General features: G+C 34.8%; 1 protein-coding gene across 2 annotated transcripts; it reads left to right on the top strand.

Annotated features, from left to right (window-relative positions):
• Positions 833–16,874, top strand: LOC109830588 (probable DNA primase large subunit). Of its 2 annotated transcripts, none has more exons than XM_020397893.1 (20): positions 833–1,044; positions 1,134–1,195; positions 1,560–1,663; positions 1,754–1,835; positions 1,928–1,984; positions 2,087–2,141; positions 4,050–4,069; positions 4,173–4,256; positions 4,334–4,398; positions 5,793–5,838; positions 5,914–5,961; positions 6,035–6,124; positions 6,227–6,286; positions 6,978–7,037; positions 9,314–9,388; positions 9,493–9,575; positions 10,370–10,463; positions 10,560–10,667; positions 10,810–10,875; positions 16,551–16,874. In XM_020397893.1, exons 1-19 carry the CDS (start codon positions 909–911, stop codon positions 10,825–10,827), a joined length of 1,347 nt encoding a protein of 448 aa, XP_020253482.1. In that variant the 5' UTR covers positions 833–908; the 3' UTR covers positions 10,828–10,875; positions 16,551–16,874. The 2 variants fall into 2 exon arrangements, with proteins under 2 accessions (XP_020253482.1, XP_020253481.1); XM_020397892.1 differs by having other exon boundaries at positions 834–1,044; positions 1,925–1,984.

The raw sequence follows: 17,345 nt of genomic DNA on the forward strand, positions 1-17,345 counted from the left end.
GGGGGTTTTTTTTTTTTTTTTTTATCTGATGATCTCTTCTGAAAGGGAAAGGTTTTGTACGGGGGGCGTAAGGATGAGATTTTTGTTCAAATTTTTAATCTCTCTCTCTCTCTCTCAATACGAGTACCAACATCAAAGCATTCTATTCGATTCGAAGTCGCCACCCTACTCCATCCTGCTTGTTACTCTCTGACCACCCTTTCTGTTTTTATTTTCTTTCCCGTCCCATCTCGTGGGCCGGGCTTAGGGGTGTTAATGGAGCGGATACGGTTCGGATATGATATTTATCATATCCATATCCACTTACCAATTTCGGATACAGATATATGTCGGTAAGAAAAATCGGATACGGTTACGGAAATCGGATACGGTTACGGATATAGATGCGGATATATAAACGGATATGCATGCGGATACAAAAAGGATATGAGAAAACTAGATAGTATTCAGAAAAATATAGTCATGTGATACAAAAAGAGTTCGTTAATATATTCATTATTATTGAAAAGCTAAGATTAGACATCTTGATCATCAAAATTAACCATGAATTCATAATCTAAGAATCGAAACTATCGTAAGAGTATGACCAATATGTATTCAGATATTTTCGGATACGGATACAGATATTTCACTACAAAACCATATCCGTAACCATATCCTATCGGTTATATATTTGAGTAACCATATTCATACGATTACGGATATTTCTTCGGATACGGATACGATTTGGCACCCCTAGCCGGGCTTGGTTGGGCGTGCGCCAGGCCCATATGGCAATGCGGTGTGGATTCTTATTATTTCTTCCCGCCAAATCCCGCCTCGCCATAAAATGCCAGCCGCCAAAATCTCCATCATTTCTTCCCCAGTTCTCTCTTTACCCCTCTCTCTCTCTCTCTCTCGAGAAATCCATGGAGATTCTTCGATCGAAAAGAGCTTCAACTGCGGAAGCGCAAACTCCGAGAAGCATCCCCCTTTATCGCTCCGCCCCCGATATTGAAGTTCGCATCGACGATTTCGAGCTCTATGCCATCGATCGCCTCCGAGGTAATTTCTAGGGTTTCCCTTTTATTTCAGATCTCGTAGGCCTAGGGTTATTCTTCCAATCTGTTAACTCTTTGGATTTCTCTGTGTAGTTCTGAAGGGGATCTCTGATGGATTATCCCGTGGGAAGAAGCCTGATGAGATGGAAAAATTGGTATTTTTTTGGGGGGTTTTACTTATACACCCATAATCAACTTTACTTGCGAATTTATCACTGAAATCTAGATATTTGACAATTTACCCCCCAATTCTACCACATAAGAGCTGTCTAGCTGCTCTGTTGTGACGACAAATCTGAGATTTTTTTTCCCAAAACCATTTTGAATCCTTTGTGTCTGAAAGTAATTGTAAGATTTGGGCGGTTATTTAACTAGATGCGGTAGATTTGGGGGTGTAAATTAGCAAATATCTAGATTTGCAGGGTCAATTCCCACAGGGTAGTGGGCAAACCCTTTTATCTTACTTCCATCTCAATTGTGAAATGAAACTTTCAGTTTTAAACGTTTGTGAGTAATTAGGTTGAAGAGCTGTGGCGAGCAAACATGAGGCACCAAGATCCATCAGAAATCACAAAGAAGGACATAATATCACATTTTGTACTTCGACTTGTGTATTGTAGATCGTGAGTTTCTGACTAATGCCAAGCTCATTTAAAAGTTAGAGATTGCTTGTATTATGTGGTTAGATTACTTGATCATTACAACATTTCTAGGGAGGAGTTGAGAAAGTGGTTTCTTCAAATGGAGACCACACTTTTCCGCTGTAGATATCGAGCTGAAAGTTATGAATCCCAGGTATATAACACTGTTCTTTTGAGGTTTTAAGCTTCAATTGAACTCAAAGATTTTGTATTTGACAATAATTTTCTGTTTTCATTTTGTAGAAGATGATCATGTCTGAATTTAATATTACAAATAAACCAATTGGTTCTGCGGAATATGAGGTTTGTTGATTCAACATATTTCATTTATAATACAAAGGTTCTTTCTTTGTCTATAACCTTGTGTTGAATTGTTATCTACTGTTGTGATTTGTGTTTCTGCAGACTGTGAAGGATAAACTGGTTCAAGTAGCACGTTCTATCAGTCAAACTTCCATATGTATGTGCTATCCAGCCTTAAATTACGCGACAATTATAAATATTAATTAGTTGTCACAATGGTTGAATGCATGTACATATCATTAATATACATCATGTAAGACACTTGAAAAGTAGTAAGGTTTTTTCATATCTGTCAATGTATTTTTTTTACCATATGTTATGTGCCAGACAATTCACATTTCCTTGGATTCAGCCAACTCAATCTGAGACATGTGGGGAACTGAAATTGAATGCTGAAACACAATTTATGCTACAGTTATAGGGAATATATCACTGACCTGTGTTTTCGGTTACCTATGCAAGAGGTTTTTGAGATGTAACATTAAAAAGTGTAACCATTTTGGTAATTAGTTAGTATATTTCCACCTGCAATACCCTGAAGAACATACGTCCAAGCGGACACGATCCATGACAACTGGCATACAATATAGGAGAAACACATTGTAGATTTTCCAATAGACAGTGGGGATAAAGGAGGAAGGGGTGATAATTTTTCTTATTTTTCTTTATGGGAAAGGACTGAATTCTCCCCCATCTTGAGGGTTGGGAAGGTTTCTTTCTTTCAGTGAGTTGCATCCTCCTAGTTGGTGAAATATGTTGAATTCTTATAGACAGGTGGGAAGTTTTATTTATCTCTACGGTCATGTGAATGAGTGCACATCTACATATTTATTGGTCCCAATATAGAAGCGTACTTTACTCTTGGAACGTCCTTGTTTCTTCATGGGTTAGAAGATACCAATAAATCAGATTGGGGGGCTTCAAGCAACTTGTCTGCTCTAGTGCTAGTTTTTAGCTTTTCTTGTTATTTATCTATTGATCTATTTTTTGAGCAAACACCTTAAATTTGTCGCGTACATTGCAGCTCCCATAACCCAAGCCCACTTCTTTACCACTGAGCCAAGCCATAATGACTATTATTGTTAGTAATACCTCACATCCATTCAGTATGAGCGTAGGTTTGGTCTACCAAGCATGAGATGAGATTTGATCCGACACTGAAAAACAAGTAGATGAATATATGGTTAAATACATAAAGACTCGTGACTCATTAATCGTTAATCTTTTTCAGCCAATTTTTGTCCAAGTAGATTAACCTAGTGCATATCTGATCACTAGACTTTGCTAGCTAACAGATGGTATCTGAGCCCATGGTTCAATGGGTTTTGATGCTCTGCTTGATTCAAAACTCTCTTGACATGGATTAGGACTTAAGGTAGAAGACACATGAAGTTCCATATGACAACAATAACTTGATCCACACGGTGTGAGCTTGCTTAGGTTTGTTACAGTTGTTTCTTGGGAAACTGGGTTTATTTGCAAAGTGTTAAGGTGAGATACTATCTCCATTAAGTCTTATATACTTTATTCAAGTTGTACAAGAACTGATTTTGAGCCAAGGTGGAGACTTGTTAGGAGTATCTACCCATGCAATTCAAGTGCGGGTTTGGACTGAATATTCATGCAATGAGATTAGCCTCATTCCCGAATTGGAAGAATAAGGTGAATATTTGGTCAAATTTGTTTTGATTCATGACTCAATTTAGGGTTAAATCATTTTGAGACAATTTGGATCGGATTGATTAGCCTAGTCCATCTTGTTCGTGGGTCTCTGCGACTCAACACTTACTCAGTTTGTCTTTTGAGAGTCCAGAAAAATGGCATGCAATTTTCTGAGCCATGTGACACGGTGAGGCCAGTAAGTATGTGACAGTTCCTGACACTTACATTGAGTATTCTCTGTTGAAGTGTCCTTTGATGTGAAGTCTTCTCTTTATCATAGGCCTCACCTTAATCAACTTAGACAGGAACTTCAATTGGTCTAAGAGTACAATTGTGCAGCTGATAGAATTATCATTTTATCTTCTTATCCATTCTAATACTCCTAAATTTTTGTTTTTAACAGCTGATACCATCTTCTTCAAGGTTTGCTTTTCCTCCCAACTTTTTGTCACTTGTCTTCACCACCTCTTTCTTCGTTCTTGCATATTATATTTTCATCTTAGTTTTCTTGTATTCTCGCTCGAAGGTACCCTTTGAGGAAGTGCCCGATCTTGTTGCAAGCCGCAGAGTTTTCCTTCGCAAAGGTTATGCTTATGTTGCCATGAATCAGGTATTTACTAATTTTCATCTTTGGCATCTCCATCTAAAGCTACAAGGCTTATCATGATCTTTTCATAATTGAATCAGGTGGTATCTCTTCTTGTCACTCACTTCCAGAGTACCTTATCCAAGGCTCTTGATCTGACCAACAGGTTTCATATGATTTTGTTTTATTTTTAATCATTATTAGTTGCAGTTTCTGTCCTAAGCATTGGTACCATTGACGGTTTAAACCTTCAAATATCAATTGTCTTGATATGTTTATATTAAATCAATGGTGAAAATTGTCAATTCTATTGTTTTTAAGGCATTTGCTTGAGAGACGAGAAACCAACTATGATGCTTGTGTGGATGTATATTTATCTGTATTTTTATAGTAATGGGCCTAATGGCATATAAGCTTGCCGCTTTCGTTAAATGATGATGCTGCCTGAATTACAATATAGTCATTCAAAGAAGAACCTGAAATATCATTGACTTATTTTTCTTGAAAGAGTGAACTTTCACTTTTCCATCTTTCTTAGATGCTATAAAAGAACTTTTGCTTGAACCTACCTTGTTTATTTATTTAGAAATCACAGGATTTTCTTACCTATTATATATGAGATGACTTATTGGTTCAAATTATCTTATGCAAAAGTTAAGAATTTCCCATAATGCACCTCAATAAATCTGAGGATTTGTTAATATTTTAAGTCACATTGCTTATGTTCACTAATATGATAAATCTTTATATAAATGATGTTACATTCTGCACGGTGAAGCATTAACTACTACATTGCAAGTTCAAAACTCCATCTCACCTTTTAATCTTACTGAATTTTCACAAATCGTCTGACTACTGGTTTGACATCTTTTAGGAAGCCAGACATGGAAGCACTATTTTGGTCTTATCTACTTTAATCGCATTTTACACTTTTTAACTGTTTGCTGTTTATTAAATCTGAGTGAAATTGCTAATACAATTATATGTTTTAAATCTTGAATGATCTGCTGCTGTTTTACGCTACAAACTGATGAATAAAAAGAAAAGGAAGAAGGACAATATTAAAAAGAATAAAGAAATTAGGACATGTGGTTAATTGCATGTTGGCGTTCTTAAATTCATTTATTTCTCTCTCCTGAATTGTATCTTGAGTGTTTTGACTATCAGATATTTGGTCCTAATAAATTCTTCATGTGAAGACTTGATGTCATCGTGGTATTCACTAGGAGATTACTACATGGTAATTACGCTACATTCATGAAAAATCTATATATGGTTTTATGATGCCTTGTTACGCACCTTTCACATTGTATCATCAGTATTGAATTTAACTCACGTAGCAAGAGTTAAGATGTCTCAACTCAAGGGTTAAGGGGTCCTATTCAAGGTGAATATCAGTAGGAAATTGAAAAGGCATTGGAATTTATGGTTTTCCCCATAGTGTGGGTATGTTTCTTGATGGCCTCCTCTTACCTCAGCCACCAGGATTATTCTTGTGACTGCTTTACATGTAAATCATACTTTATTTTTTGTCATAAATTATTATATGCCGCCTTGCAGTAAATGGCTGACCATCATGGTGCACGAAAGAGATAGGTTGAAACCTGTAAGTATCATTTCATCAACCAGCTTATTCTTATAAAGTCAATTATTTGGTTATTGAGCTTCTTTACTAAACTAGATGGTGGAAGCCCTCAGCACAAGTTATCTGGGACCTGACTATTCTCAGGTACCATAAAATTCCTCTCTATTACCTGATACCTTGAATTCACTTGTTTTCTGAGCACCACTACTTGCTGCAGCCAAAAGAATATGCTGATATTTCTCTAAAGGACATTGAGCAACTGGCTAGTAGTTCTTTCCCTCTTTGCATGCGACATTTATTTGACAAGGTAAAAGAGCTAAATCTTGTACATTATATTGGTTATTTGTCTCTCCAGCTTGTTTCTGTTTTTCCCTTTTTCTGAATTATCAGCCGCTCTATCATTGTGCAGCTAAGGGAAGACCATCATTTGAAGCATGGAGGGAGGATGCAACTGGGTCTTTTTCTTAAGGCAATCATCTTTTTACCTTGAATCATTTGCAAATTTGAGGATTAATAATTCATTCTTAAGCTGGAGATTCATTCTTTGCCTTTTTGTTCTTGGTGCTTCAGTTATTAGACATCTGTTATCCTCTCGGAAGATCTGTTTCCAGATGTTTATGCTATTGGCATGACCAAAAATGAACCCGCCAGATACGTCAAAAACTTATCCAGCTAGCTAATATAATTCATAGGGTACATATGAAGCTTCTAGAGAAATTCTACAGGCTATATTTACCTGTTTTCAACAAAGTACCATCTACAGAATCTAAGATTACAGTCCTATTATGGTAAATAATTGAAGTTTGTACCTTGCCTGAGGTTTATGCGATAAAGCTGCCAATAAGAGAACGCATACCTTCTTAGAATGGGACCCTTAATCAAAATCAAAATTTAATTCCTAGAATGCATGTGCCCACTAGGACTGTCAAAAAAGCTAGGTTGAGCTTAATTGAGATTTAATGGAGTGTGCCCTAGTGCCTATCTACTATAGAAGATGATTTTTTTAGCGAAATTTCACGAAGTTAAATCAGTTGATGAAAGCATTATGTATTTCTTAAATACTTATAACTGCCTAACTTTTTTTTTGATGACATAACTGCCTCTAACTTGGTTTAAGTTCTAACATCTTTCAAAATCTTCTTTTTTCCCTTCCTGTTCAGGGTGTTGGCCTGAAATTGGAGGATGCTCTTGCTTTCTGGAGAGCTGAGTTTTCTCCAAAGGTTCATTGCTTTGAAATGCCTCTTAAACTGTATTTCACTTATGATATTCACTATTTTCCTTTCATGCATTTCACGTTAACAATTATTATCACTGTTCTATATGAACTCGATAATTTTGCCAGATAATTGTGTTGCTTTTCATCGGTCATTTTGTTTACGGTGTTTAAACCTGATAAACCTTCAATAGCATAGACAAGATGATTCCAACTAAGCACGGATACTGAGTTTCTCGTGCGAAGTTTAAAGGTTTTTTTTACTATACCGGAGTATTCAATTCTCAAACTCATGCATGATTGATCCATGTTAACAAAACTTATACTTGCCTAACTGAATCTGGATGAAGCGTGGACTACAGATCAACAGGGATTCCTTGTCAGTGCAATTAGACAACATTAGCACTAGATTTGGTTATTTGATTCTAAGAAGTTTATTTACACCAGTCAATTATTCCTCTTACTAATCTCCATTAGAACTTTTGTAGTCCAGAATAACTTTGAATGAAGTCTACTTGATTGTGTGTGATAAACGTGATTAGGGGCTTTCCCCCATAATACATCTAACATTAGACACCAATGGAATAGAGTCAGAGACAAGGGAAGAATGGTAAACTTCCTGTGCAAGGTATTTGTATTTATTGTATGGTCTCAATAACAATTATAAAAAACCTTATTATGTACAACAGGATTCTATTTTCCAATTGAAAGTATCATCATTAATCCTTGTTATTTAAAAACTTACTAATCCTAGTAAGGCCTTAGATTTGACAGTAAGTTGACTTCAAAATTTGGTACTCATGTGGGTTGCACGCATTCTAAATTTTGAATATATTTTAAAATGGGTACTGTACTTAACTGGTCGTACTAGGTAACATTTGTTTTTCTGCTTTAACTGTAATTTGGGGCTATCATTTTTCAAGTGGCAGTCAAATCCATTGATGTAATCTCTCCTATGCTTCTTGATCTCTTAGTAAGACTTGATAGGCTTTTAAGGATTCCAAGTTCACCTCTCATTGTATGAATTATTTATGCATGATTTTGCAATTCATACATCATGTGAATAGATGCAGCACAAAGCTTGGACTTTTTGATCCAAGCTATTCATCTCTTCCAATACAGATTTATCTAATTAAAATGAATAGCTTGAATTTTTATATTCATCTCATCACACTTACAGTTAACTTCTTTTAATGTTAATTCATGACTTACAATAGACTCAAAATTTTATGATAACAAGCTTAGCTTTAGATTGCTTGGATCCAATTTAATGGAATCATAGTTTTGATTGAAAATAAATTTAGACAGCTATGCAGCCTATTTTATACTTCAATCCTACTGATTATCTGCAACTTGGTCATTAAAGATTTCAATGCCTGTAAAAATTTGGATCAGTTGGATCATCTTGGTTGAGCTCAATATACGATGTTTACTACGTTGACAAATTTCTGTAGTAATTAGCATGTACTCATTACCATAGGCATGATATGGGAATATGTGACAATGATATGACAATATATGATCCCTAATAGGTATCTTGGCTTTTCACATTTTCTCTGAGAGATTTTTCTTTTCCTGATCTTCAACTGACCTCACATCATTTGTTGCTCAGGACGAGCTTAAACCACAATCGATTAATTAATTGGCTAAATGTGGTTCCTGTTGTATGCCTATAATCCTCTAAGAAGAACTTGAAACGAACGAATAAAGGGTTGATGTAGGATGGTGATTGAATTAGCCAAATGCTAACTGCCTTAGTGGTTTCCATCTTGGCCCTTCTCCTGATTCAGATATCTCTGACAACCGGCCTAATCTTTTGTGTGGTCATCCTTATTGTGAATGGCATGCATCTAACTTAAAGACAACTACTTAAATACTGTCTTCCATCTGCATAACAGCATTGGATGATACCTAGCGATACTTATGAGTTGACTGGTACTGGGAATAATCCCATGTTAATCTATATTTATAAGTTGTATATTGAAATACTGTGTAAGGGTTACTTGTCAGAAGGCACCACCGTGTAGTTTGCACTAAATTTTGCTATCAATGTACGCTATTTTTTCTTTCGATAAATGAACTTGATGTAGCCTAATTTGACAATTTGGTACTGAATCTACTATGGTTATTGAATACTGTATACAATAGCTACATGTTACTTTGCATTTCTTAGGTATCAGATGTCAAACTGTGTTAGAATAGTATCACCTAACTACCAGCATGATGTGTATCTAAGATATTGACTTATGCTAGTGCTGAATTATTTTATTATTTATGGCTTAGGTTAACACTGAGAGGTTTGACAAAGAATATGCATACAGCATTCGGCATAACTATGGGAAAGAAGGAAAGAGGACTGTAAGGCTGCTTGAACTTGCATGAGCAGAATCTTTCTGAAGGAAATGCATCAAAGAATTAGTTTGCATAATACTCTTACATTTATGTTGTTTTGCATGCTTCAGGATTATACGCCGTATTCCTGTCAAAAGATTATCTCATCCACAACTGGGTCTGGTGATCACGGCTGCCCTTATCGACATTTTAGGTATGGTCTCATGTCAATTTGTTTAGTTTGGACTAACACTATCTTTTTTTGCTTTTGGTCACATAGAAGTAGAAGTTACTTTGTTATTGCTATTATCAATTATTTCCAGGCAAGTTTTTATATGATAATTAGTTGGCTTATAAATTTCTTTTGTATACTTGATAATATTCAGCCTGATCAATCACTAGATGTGAGTAACAGCATTATTCTTTATTGCACTGGTCTATGTCTGCATAGTAGACTTATTGCATGCATCAATTGATTCTGATTCAAAATTATGGGGCATTTGAAACTCCAAACATATATCGAATAATAGAGAAATTAAAACTGCTATCCATACATTTCAATGTTTGGATTGGATTATACTGCATGATTGATGAAAGCTTTCAAGATGTTTTTGGTGTTGTTTATACTTCACAACCTATAATTTGGGCTTATTTTATGCTTTTATCGCACCCTTAGCTGGTCCTCTTTAATAGTCTTTCTATATATCTTGCTATTGATGGTTAACTAATTTGTGCATAGGAGATTTATCTTTGCAGTGTTTTTGTCTCGTAATCTTTTTATTGATCCAGATTCCTGCTTCTCACTTATTCCCATATTGGTTTTGAGTTTAGTCTTTTTCCTCTTTTTTTTTTTTTTTTGCTGCTACATATTTGTGATTTACTTGCATCTTTTGGGTTTTACATTATTAAGCCTGAACTGCAAAGTGCTGAATTGTGCTGCTTAGTTTATTGTGGGCTTAAGGGTCTTTCTTATTTACTGTTATCAATTATCAAATGCTTTGTTCTCAGCGAGGAAAATCTTAGAGCTGCTCTTGGTAAAATGGGGGTAGGGGGACACACACTGGAAGATGTAATTGATAAGGCTCGAAATCATCATTATCAAGTAAAAATATTTAAGCCTCTTCATTGTTCCTTTTTGTTTGTTATCTTTTCTGGTCCTTTTCACTTGAATAATTCACGTTGTTTTATCATTTTCCAGCTAGCATGTACGTTGACTTTCGAAGCTATTCATGCTACTTCTTGTGAATCTGGTATCAACCATCCTAACCAGTATTTCAGTGAAAGTAGGAAGATTCTGCAACCTAAGGTAACTCAGATCAGTACAAATTTATTTTGAAATACCATTCTTTCATGAACCTCCAAGGATTGTGCTTGCATTCTGTTCCTTGATTGTTGACACTGCACCTCATTGATTATATCCTAATTTTCTGTTTGATTTTGCTTGACAGAGCCAGACAACAGAATAGATCAACCTTGCCTACCACACATGAATAGTTTATTTGACATTATTCCAGGTTTGAGCCTCTGGTATTGCCTCAGTTTGTGTCTAATAGTCCGCTTTCACATATTGTGCTTATCTGCTAAATTTCAACTCTAAATTCAACCATAACAAAAAAGCTCACAGCTAGGCTGGTAGCAGACCTGACCGGAACTTTTTAATTCACAAAAAAGTGGAGTTGGATGCCCAAATTTATAATCTTTTCAATCTCCATAAAACGCAACAGCGATGAAATATCACTGGTTTTATTTATCTCAGGTCCCTTATTTGTTTTGTCCGTCTATTACATTATAGACCAACAGTGAATCAATGAGTCTAGCATGAGAGTTACCCATGTATTTAAGTGTTTGTTCTTTCCTTCTGTATAATCCACTAAGGCTATGTTTGGTTTGAGAGAAAGGGAGAGAAAAGAAAAAGAAAGAGAAAGTAAAAAGAAAGGAAAAGAAAAAGAAAAGAAAATGATATTCTTTTTATTGTTTGGTTAGAAAGAATATTGTCAGGAAAGTTAGAAGAAAATTCATAAGAAAGTCATTTTCTCTTGTTTAGTTACTTTTCTGAGAAAAAGATGAAGAAAATTATCACAACATAATTTTAATTCATACTTTTTGGAATTAGATTTAGATTTTAAATAATTTACAAATAAATAATTAAATTAAATTGTGATTCTATCATATTTTTAAAAAATTTACAAGTTACCGAACATGTTTGCACAATCTTAACTCAAGAAAACAACTCTAAAGTAAATGTCATGATATTCCTAATATAAAGTATAATTCATTTCTAGTCACAAAGCCTATTACAATCAATTTCATATAAAAAATCTTAACCAACAAAGTCTATTACAATCAATTTCATATAGAAGATCTTAACCAACAAATTCTATTACAATCAGTTTCATATAGAGAATCTTAACCAAATAGAGACACAGAAAATATGCCGAAGTCCTTAGTTTTTGGCTTTAGTGAGCCCATCAAAACATCAATCTCGCACCCTGAAATTAATTCAAAAAAAGTTCAAATAAGTAGAATATAAATGTCAAAAACCTATAAAATGAAGTCTTAACATTCTTTTAGAAGCAAAATGAAATTACCACTCATCGTATCATGGTTCTTTTCTTAAGACTAATCATCAGAAATGATGGAAGTGGCTTGTAGACAGCCAAAACTAGCATTATAAGTGAAAGAACTTTGACAGATTCATAACCACTAGAGCCCTAATTACTTGGCACCTGATCATTAGCTACAGTTATGTCTAAGACCGAAGTCAAGACACATACCAATAGTGCTGATGAATGTCAAACTATAGGCTTTGAAATCTGAGACCCAATGGCCTTTGAAATCAATAAGAAACATTAGGCATATAACAGATAATTAGCAAAAAAGGTACACTAATCAATGCATGTGGTCTAAACTAATAGGCCTTTGAATTAGCCTAGGTTCACAGAATAATCTGAACGTGTAGTAAAACTAACTTGATCACATCTCACTTTTTGAATTCCAATAACCCAAAATACTAAAACTATAATGAAATAAGGAAATTATTCTCTTCTTATATAGATGATGACTGAACCAACATAAACATACAACAGGTGATCTGACAAAGTCCATATAGGATGTTCAACAAAGATTTTACACAACCTTTTCATACACTAGTTCTTGTAACAAAAAATTCACTATGTATTTGAATTATAGGACGTTCATCAAGTTTGAATTATAGCAGACAAAAAAATCACTACGCGTTTGAATCAGTCTTAAGACAAGTTCAAACTCAAAAATCAAGTAGATACCTCATCTCTGTAAGTAGGTCTGAAGATAGAAACCGGCAGATCTTATTAGATAGAAGAAACTGTGAGATCTTATTAGACAGTCACAAATTTGAACTGGGATCACCATGTGTGTTTGCCACAAGTATCATGGCTTCAGACCCATATATAAACAGTAAGTCTATGGAGAGATGCTCAACATTTACAGTTACAACACATTCTATGTCCTTACATCGATAGTTCGATACATTTCCAGTTCAGAACGAGGCTGAAAACAGTTCTAACTACCACCCTTTCAATGACCTACTTACACCTGAATTACTAGAAAACAGTTCAGAAAATTGACACCTGAATTAGGGTAATTAGTGTACAATTAGGTTGCCAAGAAGGTGAAACATGAAATAGAATGATTCATGCAATTCACTGTAATTAGTGTACAATTAGGAGAAACATGAAATAGAATGGTCCATGAAGTAGAATGGTTTAGTCAAGATGGATGTATGAACAATTAGGAGAAACATGAAATAGAAAGATAACTATAGTATAGCTTGATGATGAAGAAAAAGAATAAGGAAATTCCTGAAGCAGAAAGCAATAGCAAAGAATTTAAATACAAATGTCCAATTAACTTGAGTTCCCACGATTAAAAGTCTTTCCTTGAGGATGTGCATAAAGTTGTTTTAGTTTTCCATCCATACATATCAAATGACATTTATAGATGTTTATAAAAGTATTAGCACTTAATGCATCAGTCAACTGCAACCTGAACCTTCACCCTTGCATACAACAACTATCGTGGAGAGATGTACTCTCAAATTTGTTGATGAGTACAAACATAGTGTGAATTTAGTTTTCTTTTCCATTTTCTGCTATTTTGGCTGAACATAACATATTCTAGCTATGGTCATGGCATCAATTTCAACACATGTTAAATGACTTTGTTCGGTCCACCTAGTGCCATCAACAACTCATAATAGAATACCTCAATAAAGGTAACACAAAATAAGGGACTGAAGGCTACTTAAAAGCACTTAAGACTCGCTTCATCAAATTTAGGATGAGTTTATCTTTTTTTATTCTAACTTAAATGTTCACTTATAGCTTAGTTTTATAATAAGTTTGTACCCTTTGGTGCCCCTTCAAGGATTAGACTCCAGTACCTCATTCTCAATCCTCTTGTTTACGTCTTTAACACTCTAGGCGTTATATATATGGTAAAATTTGTATTCTTGGAGGACAAAAATTCAGTTTTTTCCCTTTTTAATACTGAACAGGTTTACATAGAATAATTATGATTTATGGTTTAATGTTTCTTCAAATACTCCATCTCAAAATGCTAATAAAAACTCCCCTTTTTGATTCTTCAAATAGACCCGTGCGGTCACACAGATAATATAAGACCATGAAAGCTCCAAACTCTGACCTGAAACATAATCATCGAGAGCCCTTAGCTTGGGTTGCAATCTAACAAGAATTTCATTGTCAAAAACTTAGAAAATATCTCGGCTTACATTGCCCTCAATGTCAATCTATGTTCAACCAAGAAATCTTTATCCAACATAAGGAATCTGAACAGCTCCACAGAGAAGAGCAAATTACACTTGATAAGATTCAAGCAAACAACTAAATATTTTCAGAATATAATTTAGTAATTATAGGCACCGGAAAATGGCAGGTGTTTCTGCCGTCCGAGTCTTTGAAGATGGTGATAGTAGCCCATCCTCTAGTAAGTGAGTACTAGCATCTTCCCTAAATGGACCGATACCAAATTCGCCTACATTTTCATCATCATTTCTAGCACTGAAAATACTATATCACATTTCCAAATTCCATATACTTAAACCACAACATAATTAAGAAATTACAGCAAAAATAGAGCAAAAATTACTAACAATGGAATACATATTTGCAAGAATAATAACACAAAGAGGTCTCAACCCAAAAAAAGAATGATATACAATACAAAGAATTCACCCATATTAGCATTAGAGTTTCTGCCATTAAATTAGACCATCATACCTCGAAATTCCTTATAATCAAAATATAAGAGATTAAAGATAATAAAGTAAAAAAAATTTGACTCTGGGTTTTGTCCCACAACACTCAAAAGCACAAATAAAGGAATGCACATTTTGCCAGGATAATCGAAATCCAATACATAAAAAACTAAAAACTTCGACCAAATTACAAAAAAAAAAATGTGTGTACTTACATTTTGGATGTTGTTCTCCTCTTTAAATATGAGTAGAATTTAGGGTTTGCTCGAACACTATGAGTAGAATTTACCTCTGACGATGATTTTGGATTCATGTTGACAACCACGAATCTGGAGAGGATCAGAGAGCACTAGGGTTTGATCGACGACCCACGAATACAGATGGCGTCGACTAGGTCGGGGATGGAGTCGGGATTTTTCAAGGAGGTGTCGGGCGAGATTTTCTCTCCCTCTCTGTCATTTTCTCTCCGTTTGAGTCGGGAAACGGGAAGCGAACTGAGATTATATGGAACTTTCTTGGGTGATTTTAACATTCAGTTTCTTTTTCATTTTCTTCCAAACCAAACAAGAGAAAGATATTTTCTATTGCATTTTCTTTTCCTTTTCTTTACTTTCCTTCAAACCAAACAGGGCCTAAGTGTATAGAATCTTGCTTCTGCTTTAGTGAGTAGTTCCTTGACTGATCCAAAGTTAGCTCATACCAAAGTTACCCAGACACTTCATCTTGGTTACTGTATCTGTGTCGGACACTTCCATATTCGTGTTCGTGTCTGACACTCCTTTGACACTTCTTGAACGTATACACATATATTCAGACGTGTGCTCAATTACATTGGGTTATTTGCATAAATACCCCTTAAGTTATGGGTATTTGTAAAAATACCCTCCAAATCTAAGTATTTTCAAAACTACTCACCAAGTCATCGATTTTGGAAAAAATTACCCTCAAAGCAATTAATCATCAACTTTTACAAGCTAATCAATGTAAAAATTATCAACAAAATTTGACAGTAAAATTTTTAGCACCAAGTTGATGATTTATTGATTTTAGGGGTGTTTTTTCACAAAGTTGATGTTTTGTTGATTTTAGGGTTATTTTTTCACAAATTTGATGATATGAGGGGTGGTTTTGTAGATACTAAGATTTGGAGGGTATGTTTGTAACTACCCATGATTTAAGGGGTATATATGCAAATAACACTTATATATTACATATTTTAGTTTAAAACGCTCATAGTACATTTCTTGGACATATATCTTACACTTCACCTCAAATTTCTGCAACTTGTTGGGTCGTTCGACCTATACACAGTTCATAAGTATATGATGTTAAATGATCATTCGGTATCTAGTCTAGTTAAAAAATGAGCAAGTTTTTCAATTTATAATCTATTCAATAAAAGAAACATTAAAATGTCAAAGAGGTTTTTTTTCGTCATAACATGTTGACAAGAAAAAAACGATATTGATCTCGTTTTTATTATTAATTTCCATATGTAAATATAGTCATGTTCCCATATCCTATCTTTTACAAATTAGTCATGTCCCGTATCTACACCCGTTTTCATGTCCGCACACCCACCCGTACCCATACCCTTGCAACATAGGCTCAGACTAAAATTTCCATGTGTGTAGCTTTCAATTTTCAAACCAATTTTAAACCAGTCAAATCCGTACAATCAGTAACATTGTGCAAATAGCTAAATATCAATTGCAATTAGAATACCCCATCAGCGTAATCAGTAAACTTTAAAGTAACGTCCCTGCTGCTACGTGCTGTCATTTTTACTCAATAGGTAGAGAGTTGAAACTTCACTTGATAAGCTAGCTTGATCTCCATGATCCTCCCAGGCATAAACCACCTAATTCATTTTGACACTCTTTTCTTTTTTGGTCCAATGCCGGCTTAAATGTTGCATGTATCTGTTTGCAGGATTTTAGATGTGGAGACTGTAGTAAGATACTGGGAAAAGTGGAAGTGAAAATTGCATGTCACCTTGCAACAATAATAGCAAAACCGTTGGTTTTTTGGTGCATCTCATAAATTATTAGGAGTTGAAGGCGAGTCTTCTTGGAAGCCAAATTATTTTGCTTCCTGAAGGTCTAGTGTAACTTGGGTGACTTAACTTTTATCATTCAGTAATCGTAGTTATTATTGAAGGGTTATGCTTGTAATGATTTTGGCCTGTCATAGAACAGCTTTTACAAAGATTGGAGTTGTATATTTTTGGATGATAATGGAAATGATTTACGAAGATAGGCTTTCTTCAAGAGAAAATTCCTTGTCTTATTGCGTTGTAGAATATGATGAAATGCATACAGATCTTCCATCACATTATATGCAACTTCATGGTATGCTGATGACAAACACAAAATTCCTGCATAATGATGTTTCATCATTAGTGAAGCCTGTATGTGAACAGCATTTCATTTTCTTTCTCATGCAGGTATCAATTGCCCGTCATTCTCTTCCCAAACCCACAGTCCAGGGTATCCGTACGCAGCGTTGGCATTAGCTGTGCCCTTCATATGTATGCAGCTATGCTCACTGCTCTCAAAAAGTCTTATACTTTTTTTTCATTTTATCTAAGAATGATCTCTTAGTATTGATAATCTTATATGAATGAATGATCAAATTCGAAGAGCCATTTTTAACAGGGAACTTGTCCGTACAGAGATTGAGAGCATCATAGAGTTTCTCTATGGAAAGTCAATACGGAGATTGAGA

The sequence above is a fragment of the Asparagus officinalis genome, chromosome 2, assembly GCF_001876935.1.
Source record: "Asparagus officinalis chromosome 2, Aspof.V1, whole genome shotgun sequence".
Taxonomy (NCBI): Eukaryota; Viridiplantae; Streptophyta; class Magnoliopsida; order Asparagales; family Asparagaceae; genus Asparagus; species Asparagus officinalis.

What these genes read in the sequence shown, in the direction of transcription:
- LOC109830588 (XM_020397892.1), top strand. Translation starts at nt 909, where the DNA reads ATGGAGATTCTTCGATCGAAAAGAGCTTCAACTGCGGAAGCGCAAACT. An exon ending in CTGATGAGATGGAAAAATTG is followed by an intron (nt 1,196 to 1,559) that starts GTATTTTTTTGG and finishes GTGAGTAATTAG; the next exon opens with GTTGAAGAGCTGTGGCGAGC. An exon ending in AAAGAGATAGGTTGAAACCT is followed by an intron (nt 5,839 to 5,913) that starts GTAAGTATCATT and finishes TTACTAAACTAG; the next exon opens with ATGGTGGAAGCCCTCAGCAC.